Genomic DNA, 16,049 nt, shown 5'->3' on the forward strand with positions numbered 1-16,049 from the left:
CGTGAAGCAGAGTATGAGAACACAGCTGAACCTTCCTTTAGAGACTAAGGTCATCATTGGGAACATAACGTCCTAATGTGCACTGTTCCCGGTGTGGGGTTGTGGCGATCATACAGTGAGTTCTCAGAGACTCGGTGGGCTTTGTAAAGACCACCTCTCTTGCTCTAAGGTATTTCAATATGTTGTCAGCTTGAAACCAATAAAAAGGTGTTGGGGTGTGTCTAATAAGATTAAAGAAGATCTGTGTGGGGGGTTCCTGGGCTCCCCTGTGGGAAGAGAACACAGATTTCAGCTTATGCTCTCTGAAACATCTTTCAGCTACCCAGGGGCAGTCTCCTCCTTATGGATTTGCTCACGACTGTGGTCCAGAGAGGGGCTGGCTAGCTGCAGGCCACATGGAGTCCCGGTTGTGGGCTTTACCAATCTCTCCGCCTACATTCGCCCATGCGTGCATGCATCCAACCAACCAATTCTTTAAACCCAAACTGTAAAACTACTGACTTCGGGCATATGGAGTGGAATGGTGATCCGTAACTCCAGGAGGTGTTACTCATCTCCCCCTGGTGGTAGAAGGGAGTGTGTAAGAAAGGTGACTGGGGGAAAAAAAACAACACTGTACAAAAAACCCATGGGTGTGTGGTCAATGGTTTAAGTTCAATCCTTAGGTCCCCCTCTACCAAATTTTCTAAGATGACCCCAGGTTCCACAAATTCCAGAGCCGAGTTTTAAGTCCCCCTAGAAAAGCACCTGTGTTTAAAATAAATGTGACCATCCACTGCTTAGGCATATTTAGATTCTCCAGGAAAGCCAACAGCCCCTGTCCTTGGATTTCTGAGGAGTACAGCAGGGAGTGCACGTGGAGGAAAGATGCCCAGAGGTACTGGGTGTGATGCCGGGTGGGAGCCAGGAATGCCTTAGATCCCCAGAGAGGGAAGGAAGCAGAGGCAGAGTTCCTAGACCAGAAGGGGTGGGTGGCCAGCCAGGCTGCATAGGGCACCCTGACAAAGGCAGGAGGGTTGCCTGTGGCCCAGGGTCAGTTCTGGGCCCCACCTGAGCAAGTCAGGGAAGCGTTGGGGTTGGAGGGCAGAAATCCTAGGGCATTACACTTCTGTTCCGGCATCTCTTTGTGCACCATGAGACCCAGGCCACATTGACTATTTGGGGGTTTGTAGCTTGTTGGCTCAAGCTACAAATGTAAACTCTGCTTTCTAAATTGTGATTAAGAGCATCCAGCAATCACAGTAAAATTTGAGAAAGAACTCCTTTTACACCTCTTGTTTAAAATTCAGAGTTCCACCAACCTGGGCCAGAGTGGGGTGGACATCTATTAATATACAGTTGATCCTTCAACAACGCAGAGGTTAGGGGTGCCAAACCCCTGTGTAGTCAAAAATCCACGTTTTGACTCCCCAAAACTTAATAGCCTACTGTTGACCAGAAGTCTTACCAACTAACATAACGTTGATTAACACATATCCTGTATATGTGTTTTATATATATATATATATATATATACAATGTATTCTTCAAGCGAGAGAAAAAATATTAAGAAAAACATAAGGAAAATACATTTACAGTGCTGTCCTGTATTTACTGTAAAAAACCTGCTTGTAAGTGGAGCCCCACAGTTCAAACCCATGGGGTTCAAGGGTCAATCGTACACTCATGCAAATTTTCCACGTGGCCACCAGCAAAGGCACCAAACCAAACACTGCACTGTATGCATGGCTTTGGTTCCTGCTTCCTCATCCCCCACCCACGCTGGTATCCAGAGAAGTGAGACAATGGGAATCTTTTAATAGAGATCTCAGTCTGTTAGGTGCTGAGTCAAAAAATTCTCAGTATCATTCCTCTCAGATCTGGAAGTCTCCTTGGCTCAGCGCCCTCCTTCATCTCTTACCAGTAAACCCCAACAAGCAAACTGGGAGAGAGGACAGTACACCCGCTCTTCTTACTCTCTCATGACGGGACTCAGGGATGTTAGTTCTTCCGAGTCTCCCACCCAGTGTGGCCGGTGGGTCTCACCCTGTAGCCCGCCCCACGGGGACCCAGCTGGGTCGGCAGAGGCGCCAACGCTCCCCGGGCAAGCGAGCGTGCAGCTTCCCTCCACCCCAACAGTGAAAACATGGCGGAAAGGCGGGCTAGAGAAGAGCAGTGTGCAGGAGGGCAGCCGAGGAGAGGGCCGGAGGGTCAGGGAGGGCTGGCAGTCAAGCCCTAGAGCAGAAGCCACTTCTCCTGCGGCCTGGTCCTGTGTCAAGAGCACCTGTGACCTGGCACCCAGAGCTGAGACGGGCTGGGAGGGGTGCGGGCTTGCAAAACTCCCTCCCCTCACAACATGGCAGGTGTGTGTCTGTGTGAGACTGAAAGACTTTGGCTTATTCCAGAGACAGAGACCCCCTTTTTTACAAAGGTATTTTATTTTAGTAAACAAAATATGGGTTCTTTTAAGAGCATGAAAAAGTCCATATAATTTTAAGTTAACCCTACAGGTTGGGAGTTTATCCTTTGACACACCATTCAGTAATTGTCTCTTCTTTCTTCTCAGCTGAAATCCACTCAGGCTGACATTTAAATTGCAGATTCTAGAAAGGAAGACCAAAAGGAAAAGTATGAAATGTCTGAATGTTTTACTTGCTCGGCATTACCCCTCATGCTCAGCCATTTCAACTTAACAAACAGAAACCACTGAAGTCACCCTTGTGCCAACTCCAGAGTTTCAGTCAGAAAAACACCTTTTCCAAAAAAAGGAAGGGTCCCTGACAGGAACTTCTTCGGCCTGGCAGAACGCCCACCGGACATTCCGCACGTGCAAAGTCCCAGTACCTCTGATTTCCCTCTAGTTCTCTTTCTTCTCGGACTGCTGCTTTTTCTCAGCTTCCAGTTTTTGCTGTTTTGCTTCCAATCTTTTCCTTTGGTATATTTTGACTCCGGCAAATGCCAGGCAGAGAATTAAGGTTTTGGCTGCCAAGATATACAGTAGCAGGGGCACGTGTTCAAGGACCTTAAAGAAGAAAGCAAGCGTTCTAAATGTTCCATGATTGATAAGAAAGGTTTCTTTCATGTTCCTTCATTTAACAAACCTTTACTGTCTACCTCTTATGTAACAGGCACGAGGCGAGGTGCTGGGGCCACATGGGTGACCAGGACAGACAAGGTCCCCTGGCCCACACCGATGAGTCGAGGCTTACCTCTGCCCTCCATCACTCCCCCGCCGCTGGCTTCAAGACAGAACCACCCGTGGGCCGCTGACGTAACTCTGGTCTCTCACAACCGGACCACGCATTTTGCCAGTCCCCCAGGCCCTCTGCTTCTGAGGCGGCCCCATGGTCCAGGGAAAGGAGATGGAGCCGGGGGCCCAACTGACCACGCGACCAGGGTCAGTCACGGGACTTTCTGAGCTTCTGCCCCTTTGAGGGAGGCGGGACCAGACCTTCCTTCTGGATTCTCCAACTTTAGCATGCTACCCTTTCTTCTTGGTTGTGGCTACTCACTAGCACTGGCCCTTGGAAGGTAAAATAAATATAAAAAGACAAAAAAATTCAAAACATGAGGGGCGCCTGGGTGGCTCAGTTGGTTAAGCGACTGCCTTCGGCTCAGGTCATGATCCTGGAGTCCCGGGATCGAGTCCCGCATCGGGCTCCCTGCTCAGGGGGGAGTCTGCTTCGCCCTCTGACCCTCCCGCCTCTCATGCTCTGTCTCTCATTCTTGCTCTCTCTCAAATAAATAAATAAAATCTTAAAAAAAAAAAAACCCATGGGCTAAAATGATACCTGGGGAATAGCTACGGATTTGAATTACTCTCTGTACTAGTAGGTACACTAACTATTATGATAGTCTCTGTAGCACAATAGCATCTCAAGGCAAATACTATACTTGCTTCAGAAACATGATTAATATGACCTGAATAATAATTAGGAGCTTTTTGTGTGATTAATAATTCCTTCCCAAATAAAGGTATGCTTTTTTTGAGCGATCACCATTCTAGAGGACTAGGTAGGATTTATTCCAGTGAAATCATTCAGTTGCCAAACATCACTTATTATATGCAATTCCTATATAATGAGCTTCTACTATGGAAAGAACATTTGCTCTCCTTGTAACAGTTTAACTCAACCGGTCAGAGAAAACTTCAGTTGGGAACAACATGCTCACAGAGCTGGAAGCCTGGGGGAGATTTCACAGATGACTTAGTCCACCACCTTGTTTCACAAACAAGGAGAGGGAAGCTCCCGGTGGGGGGCGGGGGAGAGGCCAACCCACGTCACACAGCGAATTCACAAGGAGGCCAGACTCAGAATGAACCGTTCTAACCCCTACGCCAGTCTTCTTTCCACTGCGTCCGGATTTCTAAGGAAATGGAATTAACGAAGTCATAAATTACGTGCACAGGTGTTTGTGCAATTTTATTAAAATTCTTGATGACACAAACCTAGACATAGATTTCACACGCAGAAGACGGAGCATCGGTTAGGCCTACCGGAAGCTTACTGTGCACTCAGTGACTCCCCTACATTTTCCCCTAGGGCCCTCATCAGATCCCCAGGAGGCAGGCAGACTGTCCTAATTTTGTGGCTGAGAAAGTGTAAAGTCTGGAAAGGTTAGGTCTGACCAAATCCTTGGACTGTTCCAAAGCCTGAACTCTCTTCATCATTACATGATGCTGTAATATCTACCATGTTCTACCCAACCCTCGCCAGTTTTACAGCTAAATTATGCAAATAAATGATGCCTTGGCTACTAAGTCTCCCTAAGGCAACTGGACTCACTACCTCTGAAATTATTTAGCTGGTTACTTATGGATATTTGAGGAAGGTTGCCATGTGATGCAGAAGAAATATACCAGATCACAAAAGGAGGAACCCAAATATTTAAATCGTTTGAATTTAACTAAAACGGTTAAGAACACAAGAACACTAAGTAACCAGATAATAGTTTTCAACCACAAAGTCATTTTAACAGGAAAGAATAAATACAACATACACGCTTCAGAAAGATCACTCCAGCAGGAGCATAAAAGGCTAACAAAAATTGCAGGAGTGAACTTTTTTCTCCTGACAAATATAAGCAGCTCAGAACACAGGTCTTCCTCACAGCTAACCTCCACTACCTCCCCCAGACAACCCCCTAACTCATCTATATTCTTGAAGGTTCTCAGTCACAATGAGGCTTGATTCCATGTTTACAAACCAGCTTTTAAAGAAAAAAAATGTCAAATGTGCTTTTACTTTATTTCCTTGGAGGCAAAAATCAACAATTTTAGAGGTAGAAACCCCATTTTATGTTCACTAGGTTGATCTAGGCCAACTGAAGCACTAATCCACATGGGAAAAGTTACTCTTCCAGTTGTCTCCATCTCTACAGCTGGGCCTTGTGGGTCCTATTAGGATGGAGCCCACACCACAGCCCACGGGTTCCTGTGATGTGAACAGGGGACAGCTTTAGCAGGTACAGGAATGGAGATCTCAACCGGAAGTTAGAAAATGCACCAAATTGGTAATACATCAATACATGGACAGAGGTAAGTGGTTTCAAGGCTTATTTTCTTCTTAAAGGTAGTGGACACAGGAGGCAGCAAGACGCAGAAGTTTCAGGACTGGGAGAGGGCAGGGCGGTGGCAGCAGAGGTCAAGGACACTACATGGGCTTAAAGCAAAGGGTTTCAGGGATCCATTCCTGCCCCGCTAGGGTACCAAGCTTCCGTTGTGCAAGATCCTCCTTTGATTTCTAACGAGCCCCTCATTTTAACTCTCAAAACAAACCAACCTTCAAGAGGGTAAATGAATAAAATACTGTGGGGGTGGATGAGATCTATACCAATTTTTAAAATAAATCCCCAATACTTGTGTAATAAGGATGGCTAATTTTTTCAACAATGAGGTCACACGCGGTTGCTAATGCACGATGTTAACTGTTACTGACGGCCACAGGCCCCCTGAGCCAGAAAGGGAAGCCCACAGGATGTACTGTGCGCTCGCTACCTGATCCTCCCGCCTTCCAGAGCTCTATGAGGTCAGGGTGCAAGGAGAGGCCACTTCCTTCTGACATTACAAGGAAAGGCCCCCTTTTAAACATGAGGATGCTCCCTGGCAGTCACAGAGCTGTGTATCTGCTCGAAGTTGGAAAGGTGTGGGCAGATTCTGTCCCTGACATCAGAATGAACTCTTTTTGTCACAAGCAAGACTGGCGTGGGTGCTCAAATGAACACTTTCATCCCCACTGACTGTGGCCACCGCAGAGAGGACAAGCCCTTCCCTAAATCCCACCCCACGCTGCTTTCTGCTTCTTCCTCTTATAACCCCTCACTGCCTCCTCTTTCCTTCTCAGCCTTTCTGCTCTAAGCTCTGGAACCCCAGTATAGGCTAAACAGACACTCCTACATTTTCAACTCCTTCAAGAAACCTTCACTCTGCCTCTTACCTTCAACCAGGCTTGTCCTGGAGAATAGTCCCCGTGGTCCTCCTGGGTGGCCCCCAAACCCCTACCCAAAGGAGCTAGGGAAGGAAAGGGGTTCTCTCTCTCCCAGCTCCCTGGTCCTGCTTCCAGATCTTTCCAGTAAGCCTTGCAATAGAAAACTGGTGGATGTTTTGAACAAGGAAAGGTTCATAATTGAAAAAAAAATATACCCAGTGGGATCGTAAGTTTGAAAATACATACACTACACTTACATATATGTAAAAAGGACTGGAAGAAAATACACCAAAATTGTTAATAGTAGCCATCTCTGGAGGGTGAGACAACACGATTTTTACCGAATTTTATACTTCCAAAGAATCTATGATAAAATATATCTCAGTGGCTGCTCTCTTAACCGACCTTTACCACATCCCCATGTACTTCAGGGATTTAACGTGATGACTCTCCTTTCCCTCTGTGAGACCTGCCCACAAACGCCCACAGTCTGCAGGCTTCCGTTTGATTGCCCTTGGACCTGCGCTCCCGGAGGCTGAGTCTGTGCTACAGAGGACCGCTATGTTTATTCCCCAACCAGCTGAAGCTGTACTTGATGTTATAATGGATAATTTATCTAAACACAATACTTACAAAATATGGCTATGTTATATGAGGAAAAAATTGTTTCCATGAAAACTAAATTGAATGCTTTCAATGCATTTTCAAATTTAGGTTGGAAAAAAAAAAGTGCTGTTGGCAACACAAATGTAAAAGATTAGGGAAGAAAAATATAAAAATCTGGAAATATCTTGTATGTAGATTGTTTCCTAAAATATTAACCCACTTTAAAGAAACCAAAATGTGAAACTGTAGGTAAAACATTAAAGGCATGATTTTTGCCAGAAGAGTGAGGCAGATCCGAAGTCTGTACACCCAGTCAAAGAAAGGGCCTCGCCTTCCTCCAAAAGTCTGGGGAATAAATGTACTTTTATCTGCCTTAACTGAAAATATTATTTTTAAAGTATTATTAGGATTCCTGCCTTAATCCACTTTTTTCTTTTTAATCAACCTACATCTACAGAACTGTTATTCTGAATTTTTACAATGAGGACAAAGGAAAAAAACCAAGCCATAATGTTGAAAATTATTCTCACCTTCCAGTTCATGTTGGGCCAATGGCGAATTCACTCTGGGTCACTGCAGGCCCACTCAGACAAGCACGTGAGAAGAGGAGCTGGAAGGGCAGCTCTTGCTGTTCTGGTAGAGAAGAGAAGAAACAGGTCACTCAGGGTTTTCTGGAGCAGATCACCATAGGAAGACCTCTTTGATGGAGAGAAAGGGCGCATGAGCCGAGAACGAGGGCTGCAGACAGGAGGAGCCAGTGTCCCCAACAAGGTGACCCAGAGGGAAGCAGATGGCCTGGCTTAGGGCTGACACAGGCTTGGGTCTTGGTGAGCAGAAACGTCTCCCCAGCTGCTCTTTGCTGGGAGTGGGAGCACAGCCCAGAGCAGAGGTAACAGTGCTGCTCCTAAGGGGACACGTGCGCCCATGCCTTTCATCTGTGGACAGAAAAACCAAGTCCAAAACCTACTTCTCCACCCACCTCCTGCCCTGGGCAAGAGCTGATTTGTGGATGAGTGTCTTTCTGTTTTTCAGGTCCTCTGTTTTTTGTTTTTGTTTTTGTTTTGTTTTTAAAGATTTTGTTTATTTATTTGACAGAGAGAGCTATAGCAAGAGGGAACACAGGCAGGGGGAGTGGGAGAGGGAGAAGCAGACTTCCCGCAAAGCAGGGAGCCCAACGCAGGGCTCGATCCCAGGACCCTGGGATCATGACCTGAGTGAATGCAGACGCCCAACGACTGAGCCACCCAGGCGCCCCCTCTGAGTATTAATGAAGCAAAAATTGGTTCTTAAAAAATATCTGGAGGGGAGTAAATGATAGGGGAAAAAATTGTCCTCTGAAAGCAATTCCTATCTAGAATTTCATCTCAACTGTGAGGGAGACCTAGGGGAAGGTAAAGCAGGGAGTGGAGGTCAGGGACGCAGCTGGAGCAAAGCATTTGCTCCAAGACCTTCTATGTCGCTATTTTTTAGAATATGGTACATACCCCAAGAGTCAGAAGACTTGAGCTCTGGATGAAGAACGTACACACTCTGGTAAGTGACTTCCCTCTTGGGGCCTTGGTCCCATCTGTAAATGAAGAAAGGGGGTGTCAACTAAATGGGCTCTAGGGCCCCGGTTTTTTATGAAATTTGGCAACTTAGAGCATAATCATAGCTTCACTTCACTGTGCTGGGCTGCACGAGGGCGCATCAGCTGCATAAACTCACGCAGCCCTAGGAGGTAGAGGTTACTGTTCCATTTCAGAGACAAGGAGACAAAGTTTATGTAACGTGTCCAGGGTCACACAGGGACTGGGATTTGAACCCACCCAGTGTGGCTCCAGAGTCTTATCCTGATGTAGGCGGAAAGGTGTGCATTCAAAAATCATGCAGATGCTTGTCTTCACATGTACTTAGAATTAAGAAAAGCACAAGAAAATGTCACAGGCCTTTAGAATGGGGATAATAAAATAAACTTCGGGGAAAAATGTTTCACTAAAACTTTTACTTACAAAAACATCTAAATATAGAAAATTCATGCCTCATCTATTCAAGGTCATAGTATCTAGAAAACAGGCTGGTGGTTGGCACAAGATAACCAAGTTTTCCCCATGACTTCTTTCAAAGCCAGATAAGTTCATGATAGGAACGTACACCATAAATCTGTTTAAATGTGATGACGGTGACTGAAGGTGCTCGTTTTCTTTACAGATAAATGGCCAGGTTGTCTTTAAGTAGCAGCAGATTCTGACTTGCACTGGAGAGGTATGTTCCTAACGGATTACAACCTATTGCTAGAATTTTCACTTTCAGGAATCTCAGATAACCTCAGGGATTAGCCATATTGTTGTAATCTGCAATGTTTAAGGTCACATAAATTTTATTTTTACTCTAATCGAGTTGTGTACAAATACAGTAGGTGAGTTTGGCTGTTCCTAATTTTCTGAGGTCCTATTAATGCAATTAACATATCAATTACATAAATTAACATAAGAATTAATGGATTAATGTCCTATACATTAATGGATTAATGTAAGATATTGATTCCCAAGGTCAAGGACGACAAATAGGTCCAAAAAGCTCACAGGAGGAAATAAATGAAAAAGAACACCCAGTGGGGCTCCTGGTCAGCTCAGTCGGTAGAGCATGCAATTCTTGATCCTGGGGTGGTGTGTTCGAGCCCCACATTGGGTGTGGAGATTATTTAAGGAAATTAAAAAAAAATAGTGTTGACTTAATTAACACCACCACCCAATGGTCTGGCCCTCTAGCAAGCCAGGACTAAGATTAAGACTAGTGTGACCTTGGACAAGCCGTTTGGCCTCTTTGAGCCTCAGGTCCCTCATTTTTAAGGTTCCTCAGAGGCTGGATTGTAAACACAAAGCACCATACTCAGCATATGGAAAACATTAAATAAATATCAACCATTATTGTCACCCTAAGTATCTCTCTCTCTGCTAACGGACATGCCAAGCTTAAGAACCATAAACAAGAGGCAAGCAAGGCAAAATGCAGTCAGTGCAAGACAGCAGGGACCAAGAGAGCTGGACTCTATTCTTGGTGGCACCCCTGGCAGGCATGTGACCTAGGGTAAGCCATTCATTCACCTCTCTGAACCAAAATGTTCTCACTTTAAAAACCAGAATCCAAAGAACAACTCTGCAACTCTGGCATTCGTAAGTCACCATTCTTTGGTGGGACTATGGGACTATGAAAATTTACTGGCAGTTGCCTCGACTCCATACAGAGAGTGAGGGCATTCAAGCTCTTTAGAAAGAAACATATTTAAAGTCAACCTGCAAACAAAGTAGCGGAAAGGATGCAGTGAGAGTGGGAGACTAGAAGGCTGATCAATCCAGCTCATTCCCACCTGCTGCCTCCAAATGCTAACTTTCCCCATCCCCCTGCAATTACATGCTCCAACTCAGCCATTTCTGTAGCACCCCAGCAGGACTTTGGCAAATGAGAACAACTGAGAAAGCTAAAAATATCAGCAGGCTATTAGCTCCAAGCCATAGGCACACACACCTGCTGCAGCATCAGACACAGGAGACAGCTCGTATCTGAAGGCCGAACCGCAAAAGCCAACAAGATGGGAACACTTTTGAGGTATAAAATCTGTGAAGTGCAGGAAGGTTTTAGACTTTCCCTAGAGCTATCCACAATCCTAGCTTAAATCTGAAAAATAACAATGGCTTAGATAGAAATGATTCTGTTCCCTTTCCTGTAAAAATAGCCTCATTTTTCCTTTGCCAGTTTTCTTCTAAAAACCAGAAAAGCTATCTGCTTATTTGGGTTAGGCCAGTGAAAGCAATCTGGACAACATATTGTCCACAATCTACGTTTTCTTCTTAGCACACCTAACAAACTCCAGGATCATCTGTCTCTTGGTGTCCACGCTCTTAGAGCCGCTAAGTAGGGTATGTCAGTCTGAATGCTCCGAACCTGTTCGCGTTCCCAGTCTCTACTCTTGTCACCCCAACTCTTCACCCCATCTTTGGAAGTTGGAAGGTGCGGGGAGGAGGGAGTTAGTTGCAGGTGAACCTTGGACATCACTCCGTGGACCGCTGGGCCCCACTCCCCGGTCACCTCGGATTCCCAGGGCCAGAGACACTGAATCTCGGCTCCTCCGTAACCGGGGGACCAGGCCAGGGTCCTCTCCGCCCCGACACCTGAGGAACACCACCACCTAGCCCGCTCAGACCCGGAGATCAGGGCCACGGGCGGCCGTTGCTTCCCCCACCCATCCACAGAACAGGGTGTCCACAACATTCGCTCATCCGCCCAAACCCTCTGGCCAGAACAACTCTGGGCCCCGCCCGGAACTCGTGCCAGCCTAAACATTGCGCCCCGGGCGCCGGGTCCACGGATTTCGCGGCGTCTGGACGCCCCGAGCCAGGCAGGGGCGCTCCGCGCGTGGGAGCCGCGGCGGCCAGCCCCCTCCCGGTCCCCACTCGGGGAGCTGGCGCCGCGCGGCAGGGGGCCGGCTGGCGGGCATCCTGGACAGAACGCGCAAAGGCGGGGCCGTCCACCCGACTGCCCAGGGCCCCAACGAGCTGCCGGGCTTCGGGTCAGGGGTCCCGCTGACCGGACGCAGACGTCACCCACTTACAGCTCCAGGCCGCGGAGGCTCCAGCGCCGGGACAGCACACGAACCGCAAATCCCACAATGCGGCGGGGAAACTACAGGTCCCGAAATGCACCACACCGCGCGCCGGCGCAGTGGGCCCGGGCTGTTTTCGACGGCGCTGCCCTCGGCGCGCCGGCGCAGTGAGCCGCTGTGGGCCGGGCTTTGGGAGACTGAGCGGGGGTCACGGGTCACGATTGGCCGGGGCGGGCACTGCTGTCCAGGCCACCGTTCTGAATTTACCGGAGCTGGGGGAGGAGGGCGGCCGTGGTGCTGGGCCTCTCGCGTCCACTGCTGTCTGCGACTGAGGATCCTTGGCTCCCCAGAAGTTTCCAAATTTAGCGTTCATCTCCTCTGACAAAATGCTTGCATTTTCCTTTGGGAAAGCGCTAGCCCCCATTCTGGGTTCCCAGACTCCCAACAAACGCGCAGGACGCGCGTGCAGTTTGGGGACGCGCAGTCCCTGCCCCACGGGAGGGCGCAAGCCGGACCCCGAATAAAGACCAATGTTCACGGAGTTCTTTCTGTAGATTGAGGAAACCAGCGAGGGGAGAATAAGTGGCTGGCGCAAGAAAACGCGCGACTTGGCAGTCACAGGCGGACTGACTGCAAATCCCACTGTGACATTTTGTGGTGATGAAGTACAGATGTTAGGGGCGCAGAGGAAGGGACAAACAGGGTGGAGGGTTTAGTTGTGTCGACAAGCGAAGTTTTCCTATAGAAAGTAACAAAACTAGCTGTGTCCTGAGCACTGTGAAGCTCTGATCTCTCTGAAGTCTCGCCACCAGCCTATAGAAGGACATAAAATAACCAATTCACAGATGAAGAAGTGGAGACGCTAAGACATTAAAGTAATTTGCCCAGGGTTTGGAAGACAGCAAGTGCCACAGCTGGGACCTGACTCTCAGTAGTGGATGTAGATTCCCATCAGGGCAGCAACTAACATGGGCTCCTTTTGCAACCATTTGTGAACTCTGCTTGTAAGAAGGAAGTGGGATTCAGGTCATACAGAGCCAGTCATCCAAGCAGAGGGAGCTCTAAAAGCAAAACGGGGCGGTGGGGGGGGGTGCGGTGTACCCAGCAAGTTGTTTGAATTAGCATCTTAGTTACCTAGTGGAAAGTGGCCAGCCTGGAATTTTGGGAATCCATGCTAAAGAGGCAGACTGGGGTGAGTGGTTTCAACTGTATACCCAGCATGCTTCTAAAGATAGGCCATTTCTCCCATCCCACAAAAGCAAAGTTGGCTGATAATCATCTACCTTGCCACTATACTTTCAGTGATGATAATAAAATGTACTTTCTTAGAAAAATCTAAATTTCTTTCCTTCCATTTGGTTTTCTGTGTCAAAGATCAAACCGGGCACCAGTGAAAGCCTTAAGGATAGACTTTATTCAGTAACGATTGCAGTAGAGAAGAGGGTCCAGTGTAAAGCAAAGTCCACTTTGATTTATGCAGTGGTAACTGGGCATTTTAAAGGGAGAATGAGGGAGTGGGGTCAGTGGGGCAGAATCAGGCAAGTGGATATTTATAAAAACCAGAGGATTAGTCAGTCTGATCTGGTTCTGTTAATAGGCACTTATCTGAAAGAGAAACAAATTTCTGTCTTTATGACCAGAGGCAATGGTGCAGGTTAGAGCAAGGTTCCCCCGCTCGGTCAGGAGAGTTACCTCCGTGAATGCTGGCATTCCAGAGACAAGACAGTTCTGGGTAGTAAAAGGTTTATATCCCAAAGGGGGAGAGAAAAGATTTATAATTACAAGTTTTCTAAAGTAACTGCTCTTAGAGGGAATTCAGGGAGCTGATCTGCTTATCTCCAGGTTTTGGCTGGAACCAACAGTAAATTTTCCTGGCAGCTTGTTGAGCTTTCTCAGGCAGGCACTCCAAATGGGCCTGGTGTCCTCTTAGGGATGAAGCCTTGAGCTGTTAGAAGCTATGCTAGTGTTTGTTCAAGTCTCGTAGCATGGAGAAGGGGACAAAATCATTTATACCAAGTGTCTGCGGTGTTCATAAGCCAAGGTTGAGGCCTCCTTGAGGGCCCAGAAGAGCCTGACCAGAGGTTAGTGAAGAAGATAGTGTTGGTCACCCGATTGAAACCTTGGATTTCGGTCTGGATCCAGACCCAAAGCCAGGATTTTGTAGTCCGGGTGGCCGCTCTGGGCACACTGGGATAAATGTTCTGTGTGCAATAGCATTTCTGGGTTTCTGATCTGAGGAAGGAGGCCACTCTTGCCACATCTGCTCTGGGAATATAAATGGCTTTCCATAACACTGTATGTAAGGCTTATGTTAGCATGATTGCACATTTATTACCAAGAAACAGATACCTTGTAGATATCTCACTCTGGCGATAGAATCCCTGTAGTCAATGGAAGACATCCTACAAGCATGCCTTGAAGAAGGGCTTCTTTTTTGAATTTTGTCTTAGTACTCTGAGACTTGAGGTCCTACTCACAATTGCTGTGCTTTGCCTGAGTAGATGAGGGAGGAGAAAGGTAAGCTGGGAGGCACAAAGCCACAACCCCATACATCTGTCTTCGCTCTGACTTCCTGCTCTCAGCGACTCAGAGAGAGTAGACTTTAAACCAAGTTAGGCCTGCCCTCCCGTCCCTGCTCTGCCCACTCTGTGTTGATCTCCTTTATAACCTGTCATGTTCTATCATCGTGATGTTTCTGTATGTACCTCATTCTCTCTAATGAGTAGGTGGCTCCAGCTCAGAGAGTCTCATTCATCTCCGCACTCCTGGGGTCTATGCTAGTGGCCCAAGTAGACAGGTGTTAAATATTGTTTGATTTAATTAGCAGGTGAAATCACCTAATCTGTGGAGTGCATCCATAATGCAAAATCTAGATATAATGAACTGTCTAGCTTTTCAACAGACACCAGCAATCACTTTCTGTACCATCAGTCTCTTGAAACATAAGTGAAAATAAATGAATATAAATGGAAGAAGATAAACTGAGTTGAAAAAATTTGTTATTTATAAGGCGATGTTACAACTTTTCCTTATTTTTTCCTATAATAGCAAGAGCTTTGAAGAGTTAGTTTTCTGGAAAGCTTCAGATGTTAATTTTAAAACATGTTTCTGTTGTACTGGATAATGCAACGTCTCCGTGGGGGACTATTTGCCCTTGTGGAATGTTTGTTCTGTCTTCAGACTTCCAAATAAGCAAAATGTCCGGAAAACAATGCCCATAAAGTAACCTGGTGATTCTGTTCATCCATCACTTCGGACTCTGCATTCCTGAATTAATAAATAAATGCTCGGATGTCAAGCTGGTGGAGCAAGTGATACGTTTTTGAACCACAGCTTCTGGGTAACACAGCTGGGTTATTTATAAAGTGAATTCATCACATACAAACCAGTGTTTCATAAGAAAAAAAGGTTCTGTGATTTATTAGTCCCCCCTCTAACCCCACTGTCAGCACACAGGCACTTCACTTCAAATTTGACTTTATTTTCACTAACATGACAAAATTTGTCAAAGTGGACATTGATTAAGATTCCATTTATATTGCCCAGAAAGTAAAAGAGGTGTTCCGCATAAAATATTGTTCCGATGAGCAAGTATAAATCACTGAAATTAAAATGTCATCTGTCTAAAGAAGATGTGGTATATATATATATATATATATATATATATATACACACACAATGGAATATTATGCAGCCATCAAAAAATGAAATCTTGCCATTTGCAATGACGTGGATGGAACTGGAGGATATTATGCTGATCGAAATAAGTCAATCAAAGAAAGACATGTATCATATGATCTCACTGATACGAGGAAGTCTTAATCTCAGGAAACAAACTGAGGGTTGCTGGAGTGGTGGGGGGTGGGGGGATGGGGTGGCTGGGTGATAGACATTGGGGAGGGCATGTGCTATGGTGAGCGCTGTGAGTTGTGTAAGACTGATGAATCACAGACCTGTACCTCTGGAAAAATAATACAGTATATGTTAAAAAAAAAAAAAAGATAGTAGGAAGGGAAAAAATGAAGGGGGGCGGAAATCGGAGGGGGAGATGAACCATGAGAGACTATGGACTCTGAGAAACAAACTGAGGGTTTTAGAGGAGAGGGCAGTGGAGGGATGGGTTAGCCGGGTGATGGGTATTAAGGAGGGCATGTTTTGCATGGAGCACTGTGTGTTATATGCAAACAATGAATCATGGAACGCTAGATCAAAAACTAATGATGTAACGTATAGTGACTAACAAAATAAAATTAGAAAAAGTAAAGATAAGAGATCATCGTAAAAAAAAAATGTCATCTATCTTGGTTGAGCGGCCACATGATCTCCGTGAAAATTCTCAACAGCAAGCAAGGAACTGAGTATCTTCTAAGCAATTACAACTTGGATTTGCTCCATGGCACGGGCATCTCTTTGGATCTGGGTATCAGATGTTGGCTTTATGCTTCTTCTGTTTC

The 16,049-nt window shown here is 46.3% G+C and overlaps 1 protein-coding gene across 1 annotated transcript; it reads right to left on the reverse strand.

The window, feature by feature from the left end:
• Window positions 1-2,398: 2,398 nt before the first annotated feature.
• Window positions 2,399-10,619, reverse strand: SMIM11 (small integral membrane protein 11). Its single transcript, XM_088023958.1, has 5 exons — window positions 10,521-10,619; window positions 8,498-8,580; window positions 7,544-7,646; window positions 2,824-3,001; window positions 2,399-2,582 (listed from the first exon to the last, which is right to left on the reverse strand). The coding sequence occupies exons 3-4, from the start codon at window positions 7,553-7,555 to the stop codon at window positions 2,837-2,839; spliced, it is 177 nt and encodes a 58-aa protein (XP_087880084.1). The 5' UTR covers window positions 7,556-7,646; window positions 8,498-8,580; window positions 10,521-10,619; the 3' UTR covers window positions 2,399-2,582; window positions 2,824-2,836.
• Window positions 10,620-16,049: the final 5,430 nt, after the last annotated feature.

Source organism: Eumetopias jubatus, unplaced genomic scaffold, assembly GCF_037043125.1.
Source record: "Eumetopias jubatus isolate StellerSeaLion01/CBP00866 unplaced genomic scaffold, mEumJub1_p1.0 scaffold_1, whole genome shotgun sequence".
Classification (NCBI taxonomy): Eukaryota; Metazoa; Chordata; class Mammalia; order Carnivora; family Otariidae; genus Eumetopias; species Eumetopias jubatus.